Here is a 26200-nt window from a genome sequence, read left to right on the forward strand (position 1 = left end):
AGAAAATTATGAGAATTTTTTCGAGTGTTAGTTTTTCCCTGTGCAGCAAGAGAAGGATATTAACAGTTCCTATGCCCAGGGCTGGAGTGGGGGCTAAATTCCCATAAAGCACTTGACAAGCACAGTGTTGGCACAGAGTAGGTGTGCGACAACAGGCCATCAAATTAATCAGCAGCCATATATGTGCCTTTGGTTCTTTCTAGTTATAACGTCCTCTTATACATGCTTTATCTGATTTGAGGTTTTCAACAACCCCGTCGGTTTTTATCACCATTTTTATAGGTGAGGCAACTGGGTCAAAGAGGAATAGAGTGCCTGCCTGTGGAACACAACTGAATCTGACTACAACGCTGGCATCTTCTCGCCAGAAACACGAGTTGTTACCACTGCCAACGCTAATCAAAGTGATCTGGATGGCCCATCAGAGCCCCAGACTCTAAAGCGTGTGCCTAGGGGCACCTGGGTGGTGCAGTCGGTTGGGCGTCCGACTTCAGCCAGGTCATGATCTCACGGTCCGTGAGTTCAAGCCCCGCGTCAGGCTCTGGGATGATGGCTCAGAGGCTGGAGCCTGTTTCCGATTCTGTGTCTCCCTCTCTCTCTGCCCCTCCCCCGTTCATGCTCTGTCTCTCTCTGTCCCAAAAATAAATAAACGTTGAAAAAAAAAAATTAAAAAAAAAAAATAAAAAAAAATAAAAAATAAATAAATAAAGCGTGTGCCTAGTGTGAGGTTGTGAACAGCGAACAAATTCAGCACACAAAACCAGAAGTGAGCCGCCCCTCCCCAGCGACCCCACAGAGGCAGGCGTGCACAGGCCCCTGCACCCGTGAGTGAAGCTTGTGAACAAGTCTGAACAGACAAGCCATCTCTCAGGGTCCACCCAGGATTTAGAACATCTCACATTTCCCAAGCCCTTTCTCTAGTTTCTCTGCTTCAAGTCGGGCAGCAGCTCCAAGCAGCAAAGGCCACCTTTGGTGTTTGAAATCCTTATTGCTCTGCAACCTCTGGCCTTGACAAAGACAATGTTTCTTCCCAAAGGTAACTTAAGGGAGAAGCCCTGCATGGAGCTCTGGGCTTGGCTCTCATTAGACTCTCCTCCACCTTCCCAGGATTGAAGGCCAAGGGAAGGCACATGGCAGGGAAGACACCAGCAGGTGTTAGCCATGAATTTTAGAACCACAAGGCCAAAACATCACAGAATCTTAGGAGTCATGGATTATCACAACTGTAGCATCTGAAAGTCAAAAAAAAAAAAACCCAAAAAACAAAAAACAACAAAAAAACCCCACAAACAACAATAACAACAAAAACAAAAAAAACCGCACAATGTAATACTTTAAGCCTCATGGGGTTGGCAGAGATTTTATCGGACAGGAAAGGGCAGATTGGGAATCTGATGGCTTCTGGGTCAGGGGTATCTCCTACCTGGTCAGAGGCTTAGCAAAAGCTCCCTTGTGAGAATATGGCCTCAGAGCTCCAGCCACAGGCAGGAGGCTGCGGGGACAGGTTTTGGACAGCAACTTAATGGCAAAATTCTACAACCAGGTCCCTTAGGACACAGATAAAGGAGGAGAGGGCAGCCTTCAGAAGGATGCCGCCAGGCCATCCACTGCTGGTCCCTGGTGATACGCTCCAAGATCTCGATGGAGCCAGGTTTGTGGCAGGTCACCAAGCACCAGGAGACTCTGAGAGCAATACCATGATGGTCTCGTTTGATGGCAGGTGCTCCTTACTTGGAACGTGCTGTGTGGGCAGCACTCCGTGTCTGCAGCAGAGCAGTGCACAGCATCATGATTCCTAACTTCTACTTGCATAGTGTTTACAATGAGACAAGTGCTCATGCCCCAATGAGCATGGAAATGGGCTCGGAAGAGGGGTAGATGATGGCTTTGGCCAGGCAGTGGGGTTGGCTCTGACCCAGTCTAAGGGCTACTTTGGGGGTCAGCTGGAAAAGGGGTCAATACAACCGCTCCACCCCTGGCCTCATCCTCATTCAAGGTCACTTTAGATACCTACAGTAATGAACTTCACTGATTTTTAAAAATGAGGGAGAGTTCTAGGGTAGTCATGACCTCATATCAAAACTATAAGAACCTCTGTCTCTCTTTATATAAAAAAATCACTGAGAAGAGTTCACCCCCCTAGGCTGCTCAGAGCAGGGCAGACCAAAAGATGGAGGTCAGACTGCTTTGCCAGTGTGAGAAATCCCCAGGAGAAACAGCAGAGGCACACAGGGACTAGAGACGCTCTGGCTCGGGAGCCTGAAAGCCCTGTGCCCCGGGAGATGGAGTCCTCCTCCTCCAGAAGTCCCTGGTGCTTTCCTGTCTCTGGCGAGGGGGAAGAGCTTGCATCCTTGGGAATCGGTCCTGGGAGCACTGCTGGCTGTCAGGCCTGGCAAGTGTGACCAGCTTAGACTGGTGACATGCTCCAGCCAGGATCAGAACTCATCCCGCAGCTGAGGGGGCTTGTCCATGCCAAAGAAAGAGGACAGCTTCCCTTGGAGGTCCCGTTCCCGCTTCACGAAGGCGGTGAAGGAGGAGACACAGTTGCCAATAAAGTGGTCGGCTTGGCCAAGGATGTACAGGTCGATCTGGGCCACTTCGGGCTTCAGGCTCACCACCTTCACCTGGAGGAGGGAGGGCAAAACGTTTTCACCAGGGTGGCTGCAGGCAAAGGTGGCCAGTCTGGCCAAGGCCTGCAGCCATACCCCCAGCTTTCTTCCCCTGCGCAGAAGTGCCAGACACAAAAGGAGGTGCACAGAGGATTCAGACAGGGGGTCGGGCATTCCGCCGGCAGTGTTGCCCAGATGCTGTCTCAGCACACCCCCACATGGCACACCCTTCCCCCACTGCCAGCCTCAGCTCCAAATACAGCATCATTCACCCTCTAGTGTGGTTCCTTCACTGGTGTGGTTCCCTCTGCCTGGAGTGTCTTTTTCCTATTCTAGTTCAAGGCTCAGCTCAAGTTCCACCATTCTCATGAAGCCCTAGGCCAGCAGGTGTGGCTCTCCCCATCAAACTGTGATCTGATCACATAGGGCTCCACCCATCCTGTTCTGCTGCCTGGATGCCTCTGAGCCCCAAAGTCTTGTTCAATCTGTCCCCGAGATACTCCCCAAAAGTGACCCCTTCTCTTGGTGGACCATCACTCCAGGGGCCCAGCCACCACAATCTCTTACTTCCTCATGGGTCCCCTCACTGCCTCTGTGTGTTTACCACAGAGCAGCTGGAACCAAAAAGCAGCAACTTTTTCTCAGTCCCTCCCTCCACTGCAAGTTGAACACCCTTAAATGGTGCCCTACTTCTCTTCAGATGAAGATGAAAAATCTTGAATGTGGCCTACAAGGCCCTGTCCAAGCCACCTCTCCACCTCTCATACCTTCCCCCATCATCCCTTGAGCTCTAGCCACTATCCACCAGGCCCTTCCTGCCTCAGGACCTTTGCATGCACTCTCCCTCTGCTTGAGGCATTCATCTTTTTGTCTGCTTCTTACCTGACCCTCACTGCAGCTCCAGTCTCACCTCTGCAGACCCTGGTCTAGGCCAGGGTCCTCTGCTCTATACTCTCACAGAACCACATTCCTTTACTTTGGAGCACACATCTCAGCTTGTAGTTTTCACTCTGATTAAGATCAGCCTCCTGCACTTGATGGGGCCAGGCTGTGGTGGTCTTCTTGTCACTGCTGGCTGGGGCCTGTCTCAATAAATATCTGTTGACTGGACACAGGAATGAATGAGCCCCTGCCTCTCCTCAAGCTCCCGGACCTCTCTTGCAGCATATATTAGAGTTCTGTGCAAAGTCTCTTTTCCTGAGTCTAGACTGGGAGTCTTGGAGGGCAAGACTACATCTTATTTATCAGCATCCTCAGCTCAGCAGTGGCCCAGCCTAATGGAGGAGCAAGGGTGGGCTCTGACCCCATGGACAGAGGGGTTGAGGAGTAGGCAAGGACGACAACAGTGGCACATGAACAGGAAATAGAAAATGGCAAGAGACTTAACGTGTAACAAATATATCAACTCTAAAAACTCACGAAAAAACTCCCAGGGACTCTCCAAATGCTTCAACTTAGTACAGAAGTGGGGGTGTGGGCAGAGCTGAGGCTGAAAGTGCTTTGCTGTCACACAGAGATTTCTGATCTAACAAAAATCATCATCTTGCTATTTGGATGGTAGCAGAGAAATAATACTAGTATAATCATGGCCAAAATCCCCCGAATAATTCCACCCACGCCCTGAAACTTACCCGCTCCGTGTCATACCCACTATCATTAGCTTTGAGACCTCCTGGGTAAATTCTATTCCTTCTTGGGACTTTGGTTTCCTCAGCTATAACATGCAGGGGCTGAGCTGGAGGAGCCCCGAGGTCTCCCAGCTCTGATAATCTTCTAAAAAGCGGGTGGGAAGGAGGCAGGCCAGGATGCGCTGACTTGGCACCTTCTTTTCAAGTCAGGGCTTCCTGCTGGTGTCTGGGCTAAAAGAGAGAAGGGAGCCCCTCACATAAAGCCAAGGGTTCCCACTGTTAGAAAGCAAACCTTTTAAGGTCTGTGCAGGTGTTTAGGGCTTTCATTCATTCCACAAAACCTTACTGAATGCTTGGTATTAATTCAGTCACTTTATTGATATTTCTTACCTACCCTCCACTGATAGAGCACCAAGCACATCCCACTCTTTAGTCACACACTGAATATTTACTATTCACCACTTCCTTAAGCATTTACGAAGTACAAAAGAGCATTCCCTTTATTCATCAACCACCTACTCCTACTATCAGTGATGGCTAACTTTATGGAGCACTTGTTTTGCACTGGAATGGTTTTATTTTCTTCATATCTGATCTTCACAATCACCCTATGAAACAGGACTACTCTCAGTCCCATTTTACAGAAAACGAAAGAAGTACAGAGAACTAAAGTAACTTGTGCAAGACTGCACAATGAGTAGCACCCAAGTTCTCTGGCTCCAGAGTCCAGCTCTTAATCTGTTACACTGGATTTCTCCCAAGGGCCCACTCTTTAAGCCCTTATTCAACAGTCACCGAGTGTCTACTGTGTTAAGCACTGACCTAGACAATGGTGACGGCAAGGCCTCTACAAGCTGAGGAACAGAATGGTGAGTCAGCCTCTGATCCTGCCTTCAAGAAGCCACAACGTTTGGGAAGAAGTGGGACGTGTTTCTAGTCTCACACAGACTAGACAGTGCCTCGAGAGCAGCTGTGATAAAATACTGTGACAGCTCCAGTAGGGACACATTAGCTACAAGAATGCAGGGGAAACCGGAGAGAATGGGCCAAGGTGTTTGGGCCAGGGTTTGAAGGAAGGATAGGAACCGGAGCGGAAATGCCTAAGTGTCAGAAGGACATAAAGCACGTAGAGGGAGCCGTGGGGCCACCCTGGAGCTTTCTTTGATTCCCTTCCCGCCGCACCCCCACCGGGCCCACACACACCTTCCCTTTGAAGAGTTCTTGGATCTCGGGCACATAACTCTCAGAATCCGTGGCAATGTAGACCGACCGGGCGTTCAGCGCTTCCACCCAGAGCTTCACGGCCCGTCTGATCTCCTTCAGGTCAGGGAGGCACATGGTCACGGTGAGAGGGGCCGCCGTGCTGCGGCTGTAGCCCACACACTGCGGGGAGGCCATGAAGTGGGAGCCTGCGGTTCCGTCCTTCAGCATGGCGCAGGCGTTTTTCTGCAGTGTTGAAGGGGGACAGGGTTAAAGGCTGCAAACGGCCCGGGACCCCAGGGGCAGGAGCCACTAAGTGGAGAAAGGCTGTGCAGAAGCTGCATTGTGTTTTTTAAAAAAGCACCGAGGGAAGAGGGAAACGCATCAAAACAGTACCCAGTTACTGCCGTGTAGGGGCGTACTGGCTTTTTACAAAATATTTTTTTCTTAGTTCTACTATATTATCTGGGAACTCCAGTAGAATTCTGAGCCGTGGTGGTGATAATGGGCAGCCTTATCTGATTTCTGACTTCAGTGGGAACACTTCTGATAGCTCCCATGAAGTACATGTTTGCTGTGGGTTTCGGAGAGATAGCCTTTATCAAGTTAAGGTGGGTCCCTTCTTTCCCGGTTAGTTAAGAAGTTTTTCTTTTCCTTGCTTTTCTTTTTTTTTAAATCATGAATGAGTGTCGACTTTCATCAAATACTTTCTTGGCCTCTATTGAGATGATTATGTGATTTTTCCTCTTTGGGTGCTAATACAGCGAATTACATTCCTGGGATGAAGTTTACTTGTGTTACATGCTCTTTAATATGTTATTGGAGTTTACTTGCTAATATTCTACTTAGAATTTGGGCATCTGTGTTTGTGACAATGGGCACTATCTACTCTTCTGAATTGGCCTTATCTGAGTTTGCTTTAGTGCTATGCTAGCTTTATAAAAAATGGCATCTTATATCTTTTTATGTTCTAAGCACATATGGACAGAAACTGTTTCTTAAAGGTTTGGCTGAAACCATTCACAAGATATTTTGGGCCAAGATACTCCGAGCCTGGCTCCTTTTCTTTGTGGAAGGAGGGCAGGAAGGGAGTCAAGGGCATACGCGTGTGACTACAGTTGACCCTTGAACAACACAGGGGTTAGGGACACTATCCCTGACCCCATGCTTATAATTTTTGTCAAAAACCTGCATATAATTTTTGACTTCCCCAAAACATAACTACTAATGGCCTATTGTAGACCAAAAGCCTTACTGATAACATAAATAGTCAATGAACACATATTTTGTATGTTATACGTACCGCGTACTGTATTATAACAAAGGAAGCTAGAAACAAGAAAAAGTTACCAAGAAAGTCGTAAGGAAAACACAGGTACAGCACTGCACTGTACAAAATCAGCATTTCAGTGCCCCTGCGCAGTTCAAACCCAAGTTGTTCAAGGGTCACCTGTACTTCCTCAATGGACTCTGAGTGAATTTTGATCTAATTTCTATACTCGTCAGTATTTTTCAAGTCTTCCACAATGAGCATTTCTAATATACATACACACATACATCTTCTGGTGTAAATTAAGGAGACTGTCTACGTTGCTCTGTTATTTCCACACAGAAGATAATCTGATGAGGTTTCTGCATATTTAAGCAGGCTCCGAATTTGGAGAATGACATCTTCATTTCTTGGGGGCCCCACCCAATCTCCAGAGCTTGTTTTTCAACAGAGTCTACTGGCTAAACGCTGAGCTGGACCAGAGGACTCTGAGCTGCGGGTCTCTCTCTGGCTTACTGCCTGACTTGGAGTCTACCTTGATGTTTCTTTTTCCATCTGCAAAGGACGGACAAAAATGGCAATTGTCAAAATGAGGGTTGGCAAGTAAGCACTCTGGAGCCACATTTCTGATGTGCCTATGGCAGGATCATGGAATACAGTACCAGACTTGGCTGAATGAGACCTCTTTGCCCTGCCTGGCACTTGGTGCAGTGGGTTCAGTGTTCAACGCCCACAGGCACGGGCCCTAGTCAGGGACACGTCAAGCCAGCCATGGGAGGAAGGGAGAAATTACCCAGTCAGAGCCAATGCGCAGGTGAATGCCCACGTAGGGCCGGATGAGATGGGCGCGGATGTGGGCCTCTGCCGTCTTCACCATCTCGTCCGACCATACCATGTACTTTTGGAGTGGCCTATGCTCCTCCAGGACGGGGAACTGGGCCGGCGCCCCCGGGAGGGCGAGCACTGGATGTTCCTTTGGAGAAAATCTAGACATGAGACGGAATGAGGGGAAGTCAGATGGAGGACGCACAGAGAGCTGGCCGCCACCCCCACAGGAAAGAGGATGGTGTCGCACCATGCCCCAGAGACCCTGAGGAGGGGCCCCTCTAACATGCAAGAAGCACGAGAGGCTGTGAAACCCCAACGGGCTGATAAGAAACCGTGGCGGCGACAACAGGCACAATATGTAATACTGTCCCGTCGCACGGAATTTACAACCCTCTTTGCTTGTTTAACAATTAAAAATTTACAGTAGAGCATTCCAACCTTTTGTATGTCACGCTGGCTTCCAATCTGTGGTGTGGTAATTCACTGTGGGGTGGGGTGTCTGGGCCTCGCCTCTGCCCTTTTACCCACATGGCGGGACTGGGACACACAGCTGCTTACAGAGGGCCGTGGACAGAACATGCTCACAGGGAGTGGGTACACTGCGTGAGAGCATCCGCTCAACATTTCACACATATTTGCTGACTGCCTACTATGTGCTGGGGCCCAGGGGGAGAACGAGACAGGCACGTCCCTACCTTCACGGAAAGCACCTGATGTCTGCAGATGCCCTCGTCACACCCTCCCGAAGGTTCTCCTTCACCCTTGTCAACTATGGACCTTGTAATTATTTCACCTTGTCTTCTCTGCTAGACACAGGCTTCTGAAGGCGGTGCTTCTGTGTGCTGGACAGTGTCTGGCACATGGAAGAGCCCAGTAAGTGTTTGTTGACTGAATGAGGAGCAAACCTGTTTTCCCTCTTCAGCTAACCCCAGAGTCTGTCCTAGCAACACGACACATCCTGCTGGTTCCACAAGCCTGAATGCACTTTCCGGCTCCAGATCTCTGTATGTTTCTTGCCTTGACCTGGACTGCCTTTCCTCTGTCAGCCAAAAACCTTTTCTTAAAACTATGAAATAGGCACAGCCACTCTGGAAAACAGTCTGGCAGTTTCTTATAAAACCAGACGTGCGGGGTGCCTGGGTGGCTCAGTTGGTTGAGCGTCCGACTTCGGCTCAGGTCATGATCTCACGGTTTGTGGGTTCGGGCCCCGCGTCGGGCTCTGTGCTGACAGCTCGGAGCCTGGAGTCTGCTTCGCATTCTGGGTCGCCCTCTGTCTCTGCCCCTCCCCCACTCATGTTCTGTTTCTGTCTCAAAAATAAATAAACATTAAACAAATAAACAGACAGACAAACAGACATGAATTACCATATCCCCCAGCAATCGTACTCTTGGGCATTTATCCCGAAGAAATGAAAACCTATATTCACACACGGACCAGTACATGAATGTTCACAGCAGCTTTACTCCTATTAGCCCCAAACTGGAAACAACTCGAACATCCAACAAGTGAAAGGTTAAATAAACTGTGGGATATCCCACCATGAGATACGAACCGGAGATATCAAGGAACAAACCACTGAGACAGGCAACAATTTGGGATGGATCTCAAGGCAATTAGGCAGCGTGAGAAAAGCCAAGCCCTCAATCTTACATACTGTGTGACTGCATTTACATAACATTTTTGAAATGACAAAATAGAGAACAGAAGTGGAGAAGAGATTAGTGGTTGCTAGGGGCTAGGGTGTGCGTGCACATGTGGGCATGCATGCGTGCGTGCGTGCGTGTTTAGGGACATGGATGCAGTTATAAACTGACCACAGAGAATCCTTGGGAAGTTAGAATCGTTCAGGTGTTCTGTGATGGTAGACACACAAACCTACCTATGTGTAAAATTTGTGTAAAATTTGTGTAAAATTGAATAGACCTAAACATACGCACAAACCTACAAACATGAACATAGAGAAGCGAGTACAAGTAAAACTAGGAAAATCCGGATACAGTGAGTGGGCTGTGTCAATGTCATCATCCTGGCTGTGACACTACACTACAGTTTTGCAAAACGCCAGCTTTGGGGGAAACTGGGTGGACGGGATCTGGGACCTCTTCACGGTCTTTCTTTTTGTTGTTGTTTTCTTGTCTTTGTATTATTTCTTACGATGTGTGACTCTATAATTACCTCCATAAAAATCTCAATGAAAAATTAGGTATCTCAAAGCATACAGGAAAATACAGAGAATAATTTTACAACCCACATACCCACCACCCAAATTAGCAGATGTTAATACTTTGCTCTGTTTCAGGTTTTTTTTTTTTAAAAAGAAAGACCAAAATAAAAGGTCTATCCTGTCATCTCTTTCCCTCCTTTACTTCCTCTTCCCAGAAGATATTGTGGTTTTGTGCATGACTACACTTTTACTATTTGTACAAAAAGGTATCATTTTGTGTGCTTTTTACACAGTGTAATCGTAAGGGCACAGGCTGCCGAGCCAGACAGCCTTGTTCTAATGTTGACTATGCCACCTATTAACTTAGACAAGTGACTTAACCATTCTGTACATCAGTTCCCTTATCTGTATAATAGGGTTAATAATAGCTCCTAAGTCACAGTGCTCTTGAGCAGATTAAATGGATTAATATAAGCAAAGCATTTAGAACAATACTCGGCATATAGAGAGCTCTTAGGAAATTCTATTGCCATCATTATTGTCATATTGCGCGAAACCCACCACAACTTTTTAGAAATTCGACTTTATGTTTTAGAGATTTGGCCACGTTGATCATGTTAGCTTCTCTTGAAATTTTCCATTTTGCACGAATAAACACAAAAGCTGTGGTGGGCACGCCCCTTTCTTCACACCCAACCCAAACACCTCGTTCTGCAACCACCTCCCAACCCTCCAAGACCAGTCGCCACTCCCAAGCCTCAGCTCCTACAGGAGGGCTCCCTGTCCCACTGCTCTGCTGCCTTCTGCACACTGATGTGCTCGACAGCCATCTTCCCTGCTCTCACGTCAGCCCACGAGGGTAGGAGTCTGGGCAGTCATGCTCACCGTGAGTCCCACACACTCTGGTCCAGGGCCTATGCCAAGGAAGCAACAATCAAGTGTTTGCTGACATCCTGGCTCTTTGTTATAATAATTTTATACATATGTGCATGTGAATCATTTATCGAGCCTTATTATGCAACAGGCAATGTTCTAATTGTTTTACATGTATGAACTCATTTGATTCTCACAAGAGCCCTGTGAAGTAAGCACTATCGTTATTCTTTTTACAGATGAGGAAATCGAGGCACAGAAAGGTTAAGTAACAGGCCCATGGTCACACAGCTAGGAACTGGTGAAGCTAGGATTTGAGTCTGGGCAGTCTGCTCCAGAACCTGTGTGGGTTTTGTGTGTGTGTGTGTGTGTGTGTGTGTGTGTGTGTGTGTGTGTGTGTGTTTATTTTTGAGGGAAAGAGAGACAGACAGAGAGAGAGAGAGAGACAGAGAGCAAGTGTGTGTGAGTGGGGGAGGGACAGAAAGAGAGGGGGTCAGAGGATCTGAAGTGGGCTCTGCGCTGATGCCTTGATGTAGGGCTTGTCCTTTTTTTTTTTTTTTTTAAGTTTATTTATTTTGAGAGAGAGAGAGAGAAAGAGAGAGAGAGCGAGCGAGCTGGGGAGGGGCAAAGAGAGAGGGAGAGAGAGAATCCCAAGCACATGATAAGTTGTCAGCATGGAGCCTGACGCGGGGTTTGACTCACAAACTGTGAGATCATGACCTGAGTCAAAAACAAGAGCCAGATGCTTAACCGAATGAGCCACCAAGGTGTCCCCAGAACCTGTGTTAACTATGCACCTCTCTCTCAGCCCCCCAGTGCCATCAACGAGCCCCTCAAAGGCCAGGTCTGGGTCTTGTTTCTGATCACCAACCCCTAACACAGGGGGTACAATCAGTACCTTTAGAATGAATGAATGAGTGGATGGGAAGAATTCAAGGGTCTTACCAGAAAGACCAGGCCAGGCTGTCAGGGGTCAGAGGAAAAAGAAGTGAGTATGAGCTGAACACCTACTACTGCCAGGCCCTCAGCCAAACTCCTTTTAGATGTCACCTCAAAAGATTTTAAAAGGAAAGCCAGAGTTTGTGATCTCCCAGGGAGGCTAGAACACTAGGATAAATCAGGATCTGTGCTCACTCTGCCCTCTTGGAGAGAACCTGCAGTTGACCCTTCGTGATTTCTAGATTTGGAATGTCCCTCCCCTCTCCTTAGAACTGGACTGGCACATGGTTGCACCACTGGGACATCAGCTCTGAGCAGTCAAAGCACCAAGAAGCTGAGAATGATGTGTTTATTTACTCCCAATGAGAGAGGAAAGTGTTGTTTGGAAAGCAAGGGAACGTTAGGGATCTTGTTTGGAAAGAAAGATTGACTAGCTCCATATGCCTGAGTGCCCTAGATCAGGCCCTTAGCCTGGTCACTGTCCAGCTGAACAAGGCATATGCTCTTGTTGCTGGGTGCAGTAAACGTCTGGGGTTCTTCTCCCCACCCCTACCCCCGACCCTACTCTACTGAGATTCCCCCACCAAGCCAGGGTTTCTGTATGCACAGCATCCACTTATGTGCCCAGATTACATCTGTGGGACAGTGGATGAACACCATGCTGAGTACAGAGGATGCAGGGATGCCCTGCACAAGGCAGGGCCTTGCTCTTAATGTTCCTATCTTGAAGGACTATCTTTCTCTCCCGCTCTTTGCCTGGCTGGCTCCTCATCCTTCGAGTCTCCGACCTGCCAATTACATGTCACCTCTTTAGGGCCTCTCAGGAAGGCTGCAGCCTGGAAGAATAAGGGCTGACGTGAGAGCAGGGAAGACGGCTGTTGAGCACATCAGTGTGCAGAAGGCAGCAGAGGAGAAGTGGGACAGGGAGCCCTCCTGTAGGAGCTGTGGCTTGGGAGTGGTGACTGGTCTTGGAGAGCTGGGAGGTGTTTGCGTTGGGTGTGAAGAAAGGGGCGTGCCCACCACAGCTGTTGTGTTTATTCGTGCAAAATGGAAAATTTCAAGAGAAGCTAACACAATCAATGTGGCCAAATCTCTAAAACATAAAGTCGAATTTCTAAAAAGTTGCAGTGGGTTTCACGCAATATACCGACGATGGTGGTGATGGTGATAGAATTTCCTAAGAGCTCCAAATACTGGTTACCTTCATGCCATGAGAATGGTTCAGCATGATGGTCCACAGTCTTCCAACAGCAGACGTGCAATAAATGTCTGTTGAATTAAACCTCCACCAGGGGATTCAGACTCAGAAGGAGCAGAGCTAGAAGGATTCTCAGAAATCACCTAGTGGGGAAGAAATACCTCTTATCCCTTCTCCTAGAACCCGATTTTTAGCTGGACATATGGGAGCCCCAAATAAGATTTCTGTCCTTCTTGCAGCTAGGTATAGGCCATGTGTCTAAGAACTAGCCAATGAGATTCAAGAAGGGTTGTATAGGACTTCTAGAAAGGTTCCTTAAAAAGGTGAGGCTGTGGCCCCCTTCTGCCCTTTTTTCCTTCCAGCTGCCTGTGGCAAGGATGTAATGGCTGGAGCTTCCACAGCCCTGTGAGGGGACACTGAGGATAAAAGTCAGTACTGGGCCGGCTGGGCAGAGAGACGGGAGCTGCCTTCCAGCCGTGGGCTGCATACCCTAGTGCTTCTCTTACTTAAGAAAACAATACATTTCTGGGGTGCCTGGGTGGCTCAGTCGGTTCAGCTTCCGACTTCGGCTCAGGTCATGATCTCATGCTTCGTAAGTTTGAGTCCCACCTTGGGCTCTCTGCTGTCAGCACAGAGCTTGCTTTGGATCCTCTGTTCCCCTCCCCTCTCTTTGCCCTCCCCTGCTTGCCCTCTCCCTCTCCCTCTCTCTCAAAAATAAACATTAAAAAAATAAAAAATAAATAAAACATTAAAAAAGAAAGAATACATTTCTATCTTGTTAATCTGCTGTTATTTGGGGTTTTCTGTAACATGTAGCTTAAATTATGCCTGATACACTTAGATCTGTGGCCATCCAAACTGTCAGTTGTTACACAAGAGAATTACTGGTTAAAGGCAGTGGGGGAGGGGACCAGAGCCCATCCAAGCAGGCTCTGCACTGCCAGCCTTGTGGGACTACAGGCACTTCTTAAGAATTCTGAGGAACAGTATGGAAGCCACTGATCTTGCTCCCCTCCTTCATTTTACAGTTAGAACACTGGCCAGGGAAGGGAAGCAATCTGCCTACTCATACAGTAAGCCAGGGAAGAGCCTGACCTTTTCCAACACCGTTCTCCCTACACTCATACCCGCGGGCCCAGAGGACAACTTTCTACAGCGAGCAAGTGTCCGCTATTTTAGAAAATGTTTAAAATATGTATACTCGCCAGCTCACCCCTACAAAGCACTCAGGCTTCTTATCAGACCGCATCAGCAGGGCCTACAAAGCCCAGCACAGTCTGACCCCTGCCCGCTTCTCCAATCTCCTTGTGTGTGGCAGATCAATTCTTCAAATCGCCTTTCACTGGGTGGGCTCTATGTCTCCTCCCAACAGCATGGAGCAGAAGTGACACTGTCCCGGTCACCAGGCCCAGGCTTTGGGGGCCAGCAGCTTCTACTTCCCACCTCTTGGAACACTCATTCCCTTGGATGCATCCTCAGCAACCTGGCTGATATGCTGTCACAAGTCCAAGTCACATGGAGAGGTCAAGTGTACTCACACCAATCAACTACCCCAGTCGAGCTCCCAGGTGACAGCCAGCATTACCTGCTTGCTAGCCATGAGCGAGCCCTTGTGGACGCGCAGTCCAGCTGAGCTTTCAGACTCCAGCCCCAGCTGAAAGCTGACCAAAAAGCAAGACATGCCCAGCTAACCCAAGTGTCCATCAATAGATGAATGGATAAACAAAATGTGGGCTGTACATAAACTATTTAGCCTTAAAAGGACTAAAATTTTTATATATACTACAGCACAGACAAGACTTGAAGACCTTATACCAAGTGATATAAGCCAGGCATGAAAAGACAAATATCATATAATTCCACTTATACGAGACTTAGAACAGGCAAATTCAAAGACACAAAAATTGAATAGAGGGATGGGCAGAGGTGTGGAAGAATGGGGAGTAGTGTTTAATGGGTACAGAGGTTCCATCTGGGGTGATGAGAAAGTTGTGGAGATGGACGGTGGTGGTGGTCACACAATTCACTGTGCTTATTCTACTGAATTGTACACTTAAAAAAGTGGTTACAATGGTAAATGAATAAATAACACACACACTCCAGTGGCACAAATACACATATATACACCATGGTAACCATTTTTTGAAATCTCACATTTTTATGTTTAGAACTAATCCTGCCAGCAATATTTACTAACCTAGTGAATACTGATATTAATTACTCTTCAGAAATGATAAACAATACTCAATTACAAATTATATGCAGTAATTTCGTTTTAAGTTAATCTGTATAGGTAAGTAGATTTGTATAAAAGTATCTGGAGGGGTGCCTGGGGGGGTTCAGTCGGTTAAGCATCCAACTTTGGCTCAGGTCATGATCTTTGGTTCATGAGTTCGAGCTCTGTGCTGACAGTGTGGAGCCTGCTTGGGATTCTCTGTCTCCCTCTCTCTCTCTGCCCCTCCCCTGCTCATGCAACGTGCTCTCCCTCTCCCTCTCTCTCTCAAAAATAAAAATTAAAAAGACATTTAAAAAAAGCACTGGAGAATGGAAGTACATACATCAAAATGCAAAGAGTGTTTTTTGACGGGTGGTGGATTAGGAGTAAATTTAATTTTCTTCTTTATTAAAAAATTTTTTTAAAATCTCCCACCAAATCTGTGGTGGGTATTCTAAAGGATACTTACACCAAGAAATTTGATGTTTAACATGAATTGAAACTTTGTACAGTTGGGATTCTATAAAGAACATGGAAAATCAAAGAACACAAGAACTGCCTTGCTGAGCCCAGTCAACCCACAGAACTCTGGGAAATAATAATACACTGCTGTTGAGCCACTAAGTTTTGGAATGGTTTATTATGCAGCAAAAGACAACGGCACAGTCTCCCATTCTCCTCCTCGCTCACTCCACACCAGCCACACTGGTCTTCTGTCTGCACCTTGATCATACTAAGCTTGTTCCTGCCTCAGAGCCTCTGCTCTCCGTGTCCCCACCATGAAGAACTACCTTTCTCTCCAGCTTTTTCCACGGATGGGTCTTTTTCTTCAGGTCTCTCATGGACTGAATGCTTGTGTCCCCCCAAATCCATTGTTGAGGTCCCAACCCTCAAGGTGATAATATTAGGAGGTAGGGCATTTGGGAAGCAATTAAGTTTAGTTGAGGTCATAAGGGTAGAGCCCCCATAATGAGATTAGCGCCTTATAAGTGAGCCTGTTCTCACTCTAACATGTGAGGACACAGCAGAAAGGCAGTAAGCCAGGGAGATCACCAGAACCCAATGCAAGAACCCAATACTGGCATCCTGTCTCAGACTTCCCAGCCTCCAGAACCACGAGAAATAAACACCTGCTGTTTACACCCCTAGTCTGGGGGCGCCTGGGTGGCGCAGTCGGTTAAGCGTCCGACTTCAGCCAGGTCACGATCTCGCGGTCCGTAAGTTCGAGCCCCGCGTCAGGCTCTGGGCTGATGGCTCAGAGCCTGGAGCCTGTTTCCGATTCTGTGTCTCCCTCTCTCTCTGCCCCTCCCCCGTTCATGCTCTGTCTCTCTCTGTCCCAAAAATAAATAAACGTTGAAAAAAAAAATTTTTTTTAAATAAAATAAAATAAACCCCTAGTCTGTGCTATTTTGTTATAGCAGCCTGAGCTGACTGAGACAAGGTCTCACACACAACATCTGTGTGTGTCTTTCATAGTACTTTGTCTTCTGGAATTATCTTCTGTAAACGCTTATTCACTGTCTCTCCCATTAGACTCAGCTCCATCAGGGCAGGGACCTTATCTGTCTTATTCTTGCCAGTATCCCCAGTGTCCAGACCAGTACTTGGCACCCAGCAGGTGCTTCTTAAATAAGGGGGGGGGGGGGGGAGGGGAGGGGAGGGAAATCTGGCTGTAAAGCCCAAGCTTTCCCAAGCCATCATGCAATTCCTACAACTCAGTGAACTCAAACAAGATGGTGAGGCACTGAGCAAGTGTTTTAGCAACATTCCCTGACTGATGCATCCATGCAGCACTGTACCTTCTCTTCCAACCAGGCTTGTGTGATATTTCTGGTTTTCTGGAATTTGCTTTGGAACTACTTTTGGAGCTGGTGTCATATACTTTTTTCCTGGCACTTTGTCAATAGGAGAAAAATCTCCACCCTTGGAGGGCAGATCTACCTTTTGGCAATAGCTCCAGGTCACTCAGAACTGAATAGGAAGAACCAAGTAGGTGATCAAATGGGAATGTCCTAGACCAACCATGAGGGAGGAGTGGAACCTGCCATGACCAAGTGTCCTCAGTAGCTCCTTAATTAGCTCGGAAGTCCCAAATGGGAATTGCCACCTGTTCCAGGCACAGCTGTTTTCTCCATAGTGATTAAGAATGGGTGCTCTGGAATTAGACTGCCTGGGTTCAAATCCTAGCTTTGCCACTTCAAGCTGTGTGACCTCGGACACATGATTCCACTCCTCTCTGCTTCAATCTCCTTAAGTGTAAAGCACAGAAGACAATAATGCCTGTCATACAGACTTGTGGAAGTATCGAGTAAGTAACCTTAGAAGACTTAGGTAGTGAAAGGAAAACTTGGAACAGTGTTCGGTACACAGCAGGCACTAAATAAACAGTAGCTTTCTCATCTATTAAAGAGTTACATTTGGACTGCAGCTGCCCTCTCACCAGCTCAGTTACCCTGGGCAAGTTATTTTACCTCACTGAGCTGTTTCCTTACCTGCCAAATGGAAATTGATCATAATACCCACCTCATGAAGTTTCTCAAAGGCTTGTATGAAATAAAGCATGTGAATAACAACAGTAACAGCTAACATTGGTTGGCCCCCTACTATGTGCCATGCGCTCTAAGCTCTAGGAAGCAGATACCATAGTGCTCCTTCCATTCAGGCCAGACAGCTGGAGAGGCTGCTCAGGGTCGCCTGAGAAAGAGGCAGGGGTGAATCAGAGCCCAGGTCTGACTTATCATGAGCGTGACTCCTTTCTCTACATCAGTCTGTCCTTGGTCTACTGAATGCCAAGTGCTGTGACCCTGTGTGAATTCATATGTCCCTCACAGCTCCCAACCTGTCTGACTTTCAAGCCCACGTTCATTCCTGCCATACTCTAGCATCAAGGCAAGCGCACTCTGATAGTTATCATCATTGTAACCAGCCTGTGGCTCCCTGAGGGCTGAGGCTGGGTCTTCTTCATTTTTATATATCACCTCTGGCTTTTGAGCACTATGTCTCATACATGACAGACGCTCTATAAATATTTCACAGCCTGTGCCTGTGCCCTGCTAACCTATTTTTTTTTTAATAGGGCCTACCGTAGCACAATTAATAAAGCACATCCAATTATTATCTGGATGACATCATCTCTCAGTCTGCACCTGAAGCTGCTTTTCTCTAGACACTGCTTCCAATTTTCACCTTGTGAGGAGGAAGGTTAAGAGGGGAATGATTCTCACGCCTAGAGGAGGAAATCGGGACCCATGTGACTGCACAATAATCTTTTTATGACATCCTTTATCGGCCGATAAACTCTTGCTCAACCTTGTGGCAGGTCAACGTCCCACCGTGTCAGGCGTTGAGATGGGAACAGATCACACAGGATCCCAAGTTCAACAGATAGAACGGCTGCACCTTTGGTCTCATACATCAGGGTGTGGTGGAGGGGAAGAGGGTCAGGAAGGTGCTGAATGCTCATGGGCCCCAGGCCCCTCCCTTAAACCCAGCAACACTGCCCCCTCCAAGTACCTCTGGATCCACTGGTCTTTGTAGGAGGCGCTGAAGGAAATGCCTGCAAAAAGCTCGGACTTGTTGAAACTCACATGAAACTGATCCCAAAATGGACCAAAGGGATTTCCTTCCTGCAGAAAGAGAGTGATCAAAGGCTTACTGAGGAGGGAAAGCCCTTTGGGGATGGGGCCAAGGAATTGTGGGTGGGGGAACTCTGGTGGACTAGACACAGGTTGAAACACCTCATGGGATGGCCCAATAGGAATGCCACTTTGTAAAGCCTGGGCTGGAGACCTGAGGAGAGCAGCTGGGCCTCCAACCTGGTTTTCAGCAGGAAATGTTCACCAGTGTCTAAAGGAGTCTTTCCTCCTTTACATGCCATATCCCACTGAAGCTGCAGCATTGGTGGGGTAAGTGGGGAGGGAGTGAACCTTGGATTTGGGCCTTGGATCTTGGACTAGAGCTTCCAGAGACTTTTAAGACCAGCTAATACAACGCCCTTCTTCTTTTCTTTTAAATGCTTTTTAAATTTATTTTAAGAGAGAGGAAGAGAGAAAGTGGCGCAGAAAGAAAGGGAGAGAGAATCCCAAGCGGCCTCCAGGCTGTCAGAGCACAGCCAGATATGGGGCTCACTCTCATGAACCATGTGTGAGATCACGTCCTGAGCTGAAATCAAGCTCAACTGACTGAGCCACCTGGGTGCCCCTCAATGCCTGTATTTTCAAGATGGAAACCAGGGTCCAGACAGGGTAAAACACTTGTCCAAGGTGAGGCCAGTGCTGGGGCTGTAAGCCAAGTCTTCCTTTCTCAAGTTTTGTGGCTCCTCCAACCACCCTCCCCAGACTTTAGCATAAGCACCTACAGACATACTGGGGATTGTCTTATTCCCAAAGTGCCAGAAAATTATAAATTTCTCCTGATAAAATATGACAGCTTCTTATTTACCCACTGAAAGGCAGGAAAGTATACAAGTTAAGAGGGTGGACAATGGAGCCAAATCACCTGGGGCTGAATCCCAGCTCCACCACTTGTTTGCTAATGTAACCCTGGGGAAAATACCAAACCTCTTTGTGTTACACTCATGTCCTGTCTATAAAATGGGGATATTAATCGTACTTCCCTAGTGGAGCAGTTTGAGGAGTAACTGGGTTAACATGTGTAAAGCTCTAAGCATGGTACCTGGCACGTAGTAAGTGCCATATGGGTATTAGGTATTATTACTGATGTGGCACTTCACAGTTTACAAGCACTCTTACACCTGACCCTCATGACATTTATGAGTGAGACAGAGCAGGGATTGGTGTCTTTATTTCGCTGGTAAAATAAAGTCTCAAGGGAATCAAGGAACTCTGCCCAAAGTGACACTGCTGACAAATGTCACAAATGGGACTTAAATCTCCATCTTTCTACTCTAAGCCCTTCTAGTGCCATCCCCCACATATTGCCATCACAGCGTCTCAGGGGCCTAGAGGACGTGGAACAGGCATAAAGGGTCCCCCAGACCCACCTTCATGGGGCACGTCTTCTTATCAGGGCTTCGCTGGGCTGCCACCTCAAAGCAGTATGCCACTCGCCTCTCAGGGGGCCAATGAGTGGGTGCCAGCTTCTCCATAAAGTCCTCCAGGCTGATGACCCGATGGTAGGCCTGGAGGGGCTCCAGCTTGAAGTACTTCTGGTAAGACACATGGAGCTACAGGAAAAGGTGGAAAAGGAGAGGCAGAGGTCCCTCTTCAGTATCCTAGTGGCTCTTTTAAAGACATTTAATAAAAGCATGCATCCAAGACCCAGATAACTCAGACTGTGAGCCAATGAAAAACTTTTAGGAAAGGACACCAAACTTAGAACGGAAACAGGCTGGGAGAATTTATCTGCAAACTAACAAAGAAATAGTAACACCCCTTGTGTTCAAAAATGCTTGCTGATCTAGATGAAAAAAGACATAGGCTGTAAGAGAAAATGTGAGCAAAGGAGAGGAGTGAACAACTTACACAGCAAAGAAAACCCAAATAGCCAATACACTCAAAAGATATACAAACTCACTAGTAATTAGAAAAAAACAAATTGCAATTACAAGACCACTTCTCACTCATTAGACCAGCAAAGATTTAAAAGCTTAACTTTAGGGGCTCCTGAGTGGCTAAGTTGGTTAACCATCTGACTCCAGCTCAGGTCTCACGGTTTGTGAGTTTGAGCCCCGTGTGGGGCTCTGGGCAAATACAGTAATTTGCTCAGAGCCTAGAGCCTGCTTTGGATTCTGTGTCTCCCTCTTTCTCTGCCCCTCCCCAGCTTGTGCTCTCTCTCTCTCAAAAATAAATAAATAAACATTTTTAAAAAGCTTTATTAAAATTTTTTTTTCACGTTTATTTATTTGAGAGAAAGAGAATTCCCAGCAGGCTCCATGTTATCAGCTCAGAGCCCAACATGGGGCTCAATATTCTGAACCGTGAAACCTGAACCAAAATCAATAGTCAGACGCTCAACTGACTGAGCCACCCAGGACCTAAAAACTTAACTTTAGTTTTTGGAAAGGATGTGGGGAAACAGGGACTGCTGTACCTGGCTGGTAGTCAAAGTATACGTTTTGGAACAACCACTTTAGAATGCAATTTTGCAGCATCTACTAGAATTTAAAATGCTCCTTGCACCTCTATGTATTTTCCCTAGAGAAGCTCTCCCACTTTGCATCAGGAGATGGGTGCAAGGATGCTCAGTGCCGCAGCAGAAGTACAAGAAAGACCTTGGAAGGAGTCACACTGAAGACACTATATCCATGACAGTGGTTGCCTCTGGGACTGGGAGGGGAGCGGGACTAGCCTCCGGAGCCATGTGAGGCTTTATCTTTTAACAACTTCATCTGTAATAATATTTTATTTCTTTTATTAAAAAAAAAAAAAAAAGAAAGATGAAGCAAAGAAGAAAATGTTAACAACGATCACTTCTAGTGGTAAGTACATGGATGGTGACTGTATTAATCTCTGTATTTTTCTGGATTTAAAAAAGTTTTTTAGAACACCATGGAATAAAGATGTAGACTTTATCCTATAGCTCAGGGTTCCCAAGCATGTTCCACTAGTTCAGGAGAATAAAGAGTTCTGCAATCAAAAGGCTCCAGAGTTATACAGACCTGGGAAACACTGTGTTGAGCTGATTTCTTTACTACAGGACTTTGCAGTATGGTAATACGTAGTTTGAATCTCCAGTTTGGGAGGCTGGGGTATTGAGAATATAATTTCCCAAGCTGATTTAACCACTGCACCCTTCCTTCACAAGCCATTGGCATTCCAACAGACTTTGGGGCACTTAACCATTAGCAACTAGGTCTTGCTGAAGGATTTTAAACAGAAATAATAGGAGATTTGCCTCTTAGATCACTCTAGTGGCAGAGGAGAGAACATATAGATGGTAAGATTAGAGCAGGAAGAGGAATCAGGAGGCTACTGCAACGATCCCTTTATTTGTTCAAGTACTCATTCAACATATATTTTTGAGCATAAGTCCAGGTGAAGATGGAAGACATGGACAGGTTAGGAGAGGTAAAGGAAGATGAAGTAGCGGGTAAAAGGAGGTATTCAGGATGACTTCTAGATTCCTGACATGGTATCCAGGTGAATGGAGGTAACATAAACTAAGGCTGGGAATATAGAAGGTGACACAGGTTTGTGAGGGAAAGATGCCAAGTTCAGTTCTGGCTTTGTGAATTTGAGGTATCTGTGGGACATCCAAATAGACTCAAGGGCTTAGGAATTAGAAACACAGGCTTGTGATCAGAGGAGGATCTGGGCCTCAGGTAAGTTGGGAGGTACGTGGAAAACAGTGAAAGCCACAAGATTTAACAGAAATTTACAACAAAGCAAATGATGGTAATAACAGCGACTAATATTTATTGAGTGCTGACTTAGTATGCTCATCACATTTCATGGACTTGCTCATCTAATTCTGAGAGGTAGGAATATAACTATCTCCAATGTACTTATGAAGAAACCCAGGCAGACAGAATCCAGATAACTCAACTGAGGTCACAGAGCTAATACCCAAACAGGAGGAGGAGACACACTAATATTTAAACAGTGAGTGGAGAGAGAAAAGCCTCCAATACAACACAAAGAGGAAAATGCTGAGAGGTCAGGGCTAAAGCAGGAATAGGCTGTGTCTTAGAAGACAGGAGAGTAGGGACGTTCAGGAAGGAGAAAGGCTCACAGGACCAGGTGTCACCAGGAGAATAGCTGAGGGAAAGACTGAGAAATGACACCTAGATTTGGCAATTCTGAGGTCCCTGGTGACCTCTGTGAGAACAGCCCCAGTGGGGAAGAGGAGAGTAATTGGACGGGTTGAGTAACCCAAAAAAAGCAAGAAGTAGAGACTCAGAAAGATTTTTGGCTGAGAAGACGAAGCCAGAGAAAGAAAACAAGCCAGAGTGAGATGAACAGACAATGTCTAAACTATAACACTGAGTGCAAAAAATCAGCACATCAGTGGCTCCCAGTTACTGAGGACTTCCTATGTCCTACACACTTTGCGTTGATGAACTTAGTTGATTCTTTTTTAATTTTTTTACATTTATTCATTTTTGAGAGACAGAGCACAAGCGGGGGAGGGGCAGAGAGAGAGGGAGACACAGAATCTGAAGCAGGCTCCAGGTTTTGAGCTGTCAGCGCAGAGCCCAACGTGGGGCTCAACTCACAAACCGCGAGATCATGACCTGAGCCGAAGTTGGACGCTTAACTGACTGAGCCACCCAGGCGCCCCTATGAACTTAGTTGATTCTAAGAGAGGCATACAATGTTCAAGGCATGCTACAATCACTCACTCATTATGGGAGGTGGCCACAATTACTATCAGCCTCTTTTAAGGATGAGGAAACTGAGCACAAAGAGATCAAGTAAGTACTCTGTCCAGTCTACACAGCCAGTAAGTGGCAAAGCCAAACTATGATCTCAGGTACTCTGGCTTTTAACTTCTGATAAAAACCTCTCTAAATATAGGCATGCAGAAGAAAAAAATAAAAATAAATAAAACCTACGCAGAGAAAAAGCTGTAAGAATGAAATACAGTGTTTTGTACATACTAAATATCGTTTTTTAAAGTTTATTAAAAACTTTTAAAGTCAGTTCATCAGATTAATTCAATCCCTACTGCCAGACTCTGGGGGACACAGTGTGAACAAAGACAGACATAGGATCAGTGGAAGACACAAATAAAAAGCAAGGAATTAGAGGCTGTTGAGTATCACTGTGATGGGGTGAGGCAGCTCTGGAGCCAGACCGCCTGGGTTTATGGCCTTGGACACATTATTAACTAACCTGTGCCTCAGTTTCTCCTTCAGACTGACACTAGCATCCATCACCCTTTGACTAATGGGATGCCCAGAGGCTGGGACCAATCAGGGGTGGAAATGGAGCTTTAAGTTCCTATCACAGGCTCTGGAGTCAGACGGACATGAGCTTGAGTTCCAGCTTACACTACTTATAAGCCGTGTGACTTTGGGCAAGTTACCTAACCTCTGGGAACCTGTTTCCTCATAGGCATGTAACGAGGGAGAAAAGAGCTAGTCCTCCTGCAGTGCTCAGGACAGTGCCTGGCAGACCGAAGGCACTGGATAAGTGTTAGCCAGGTAGCCAGGGAAGACAGTTCTGGGTGGGGAGCAGGGCAGGCTCAGAGGAGTGGGAGGTAAAGCCCAGAGAAGGACTTGGGGTCAGGAGGAGGTAAGCAGGATTGGGGTAAGATGGACAAGGGCTAAGGTCAGTGGGAGGTACTCACATTGGTGAAGGGAGGCTTGTGATGCTGGTACTCAATCCAAGGGGGTACAGCCAAGGTGCGGTTCAACAGCTTTGCAAAAGCCAGGGAGCCCAAGAAGTGATCGGCCTGGTTCCCGAAGCGCCCTGGATGGTATATGGTGGTTGAGGTGAGGCCTGGGGCATGGAGGGCATGGGGCATGCAGGGTCCAGAAAGGATGCAGAGCCAGGGGTGAGGAGGACCGGGACACCAAGGAGAGCCAGGGGAGCTGGCAGCATAGGATCCAGGTGTGGACTCCTGGGTCTGACAATCAAGGCCCTTAGGTCCTACCCCTCTGCCTCAGACCTTCCAGGTGCCTTGGTGTTCCCAAACATGCTCTACACTTTCCATCCTCACCCCATGCCTTTGCTCCTGGGGTTCTCTTATCCAGGATTGCCTTTCCACCTCTATCTCCACTCACTTGTGTGTGAAAGGGGCAACTCCAGTGCCTCATTCACTGGGATCCTTTCACCAATCCTCTGCTATCCTGAATCCCCTCCTCTGCCTCCCACCTCAGACTGGAGTTATTTCCGGTTCTTCACTTTTCCTCAAATGTCCTTTCTCACTTCCTGGCCTTTGTACTGGCTGTGTCTTCAGCCTGTAAATACCTTGGGGGCCTGGGGTGAGGACCCTATCTGATTCTTTTCCTTGTCCCTAGCATGACATCCATTCATTCATTCCACAAATAGAGAGACGCCACAATGTGCCAGGCTCTCTGCTTGGTACTGGAATACGGGATTGAGCAAGAAGGATAAGGTCTCTGCCTTCGAGGCAATCACAGTCCAGCTATAGAGACATTAAACATGTAAACAAGTATACAGTGACACATTCTGATGATTTCAAGACAGAAAAAGTTTGGTGATTGATAGACAATAAAGTGGAGATTATTTGCATCGAGGTCAGCGAAGCCCTTTCTGGTGACATTTAAGATGCGACCTAAGAATGGGAAGGAGTTGATCTGGCAGAAGTGAAGGGGAAGGTGTTCCAGGCAGAGGGAATAGCACAGGCTTCAGGACCTGATTATGTGTGGAAAAACAGAAAGGGAATAAAGAGTGGCTGCAGCTGGAGGACCTGGGGAGAAGGGAGTGGTGGTAATGATGCGCAGAGAGCCAAATCATCAAGATCTGCAGGGTCTGAAAAAGAAATGACTTCTACGATGACGATCCACCACCCCATTTAAATTGCACCCCTCAGCCAGCTTTTAGATTCCCCCTTGCTCTTCTCTATTTTATTTTCCCACGGTGTTCATCCTCTTCTATGATACTCCACATAGTTACTTATTTTTTATGTGTATCTTTTATCGTCTGTCTTTCCCCCGCTAAAATGAAGGTTCTACAGGGGCACGGCGTTTTCTAGCTTATCACTGCTGTATCCGCAGAGCAGAAAACAGGGCTGGACACAGAGTAAGGGTCCTATAAATACTATTGGTTGGTGAAAAAATCGTCCAGAGCCAACGTTGAGTCAGTCATATCAAGTCCTGCCCCAGCAAACTCCATTTACTGAACTCTGGGATGGCTTAGACCTTGCACAAGACACATCACCTCTTCCGGCTTCAGTTTCCTCATCTGCCACATTGGAAGGCTGGACACAGAGGTCCCTCAAGGCCACTGCAACTGGGGTAGGGAGGCGAGGAGCAGGCCATGCCCTGCGCTGGGTTTCTGTCCTGGACATGTCAAGGTATCTCTGAGTGCCTCAGAAGAGGGCCTTCTCCTCTCTGGGCCTCAGTTTCCCTATTTGAGCAGAGGGCTCGGGAGGCCTTACCCATGCATGGGCAGTAGAGCAGGTAACCGGCCGGGTCCCAGGAGCCCGCGGGCAGCCCCGGGAGCGGCAGAATCAGAATCAGGAGAGACACACGCAGCAGCAGGGGCGACGGTGCCCACGCGGCGGCGCCCATGACGGCTCCGGAGCCCGAGCGCGGGGTAGCCCACAGGCGGGGACAGAAGGAGGGGCGCGAGCGTCCGCCCCGCTCCCGGCGGTCATCGCGCGCCGCCCGCGCACCGCCCCGGCC

General features: G+C 47.3%; 1 protein-coding gene across 1 annotated transcript; it reads right to left on the minus strand.

The window, feature by feature from the left end:
* Positions 1–1316: 1316 nt before the first annotated feature.
* POFUT1 (protein O-fucosyltransferase 1) lies at positions 1317–26189 on the minus strand. Its single transcript, XM_047851851.1, has 7 exons — positions 25954–26189; positions 24178–24299; positions 19928–20110; positions 18439–18551; positions 7501–7693; positions 5441–5683; positions 1317–2624 (listed from the first exon to the last, which is right to left on the minus strand). Exons 1-7 carry the CDS (start codon positions 26084–26086, stop codon positions 2436–2438), a joined length of 1176 nt encoding a protein of 391 aa, XP_047707807.1. The 5' UTR covers positions 26087–26189; the 3' UTR covers positions 1317–2435.
* Between the last annotated feature and the right edge of the window lie 11 nt (positions 26190–26200).

The sequence above is a fragment of the Prionailurus viverrinus genome, chromosome A3, assembly GCF_022837055.1.
Source record: "Prionailurus viverrinus isolate Anna chromosome A3, UM_Priviv_1.0, whole genome shotgun sequence".
NCBI classification, from domain to species: Eukaryota; Metazoa; Chordata; class Mammalia; order Carnivora; family Felidae; genus Prionailurus; species Prionailurus viverrinus.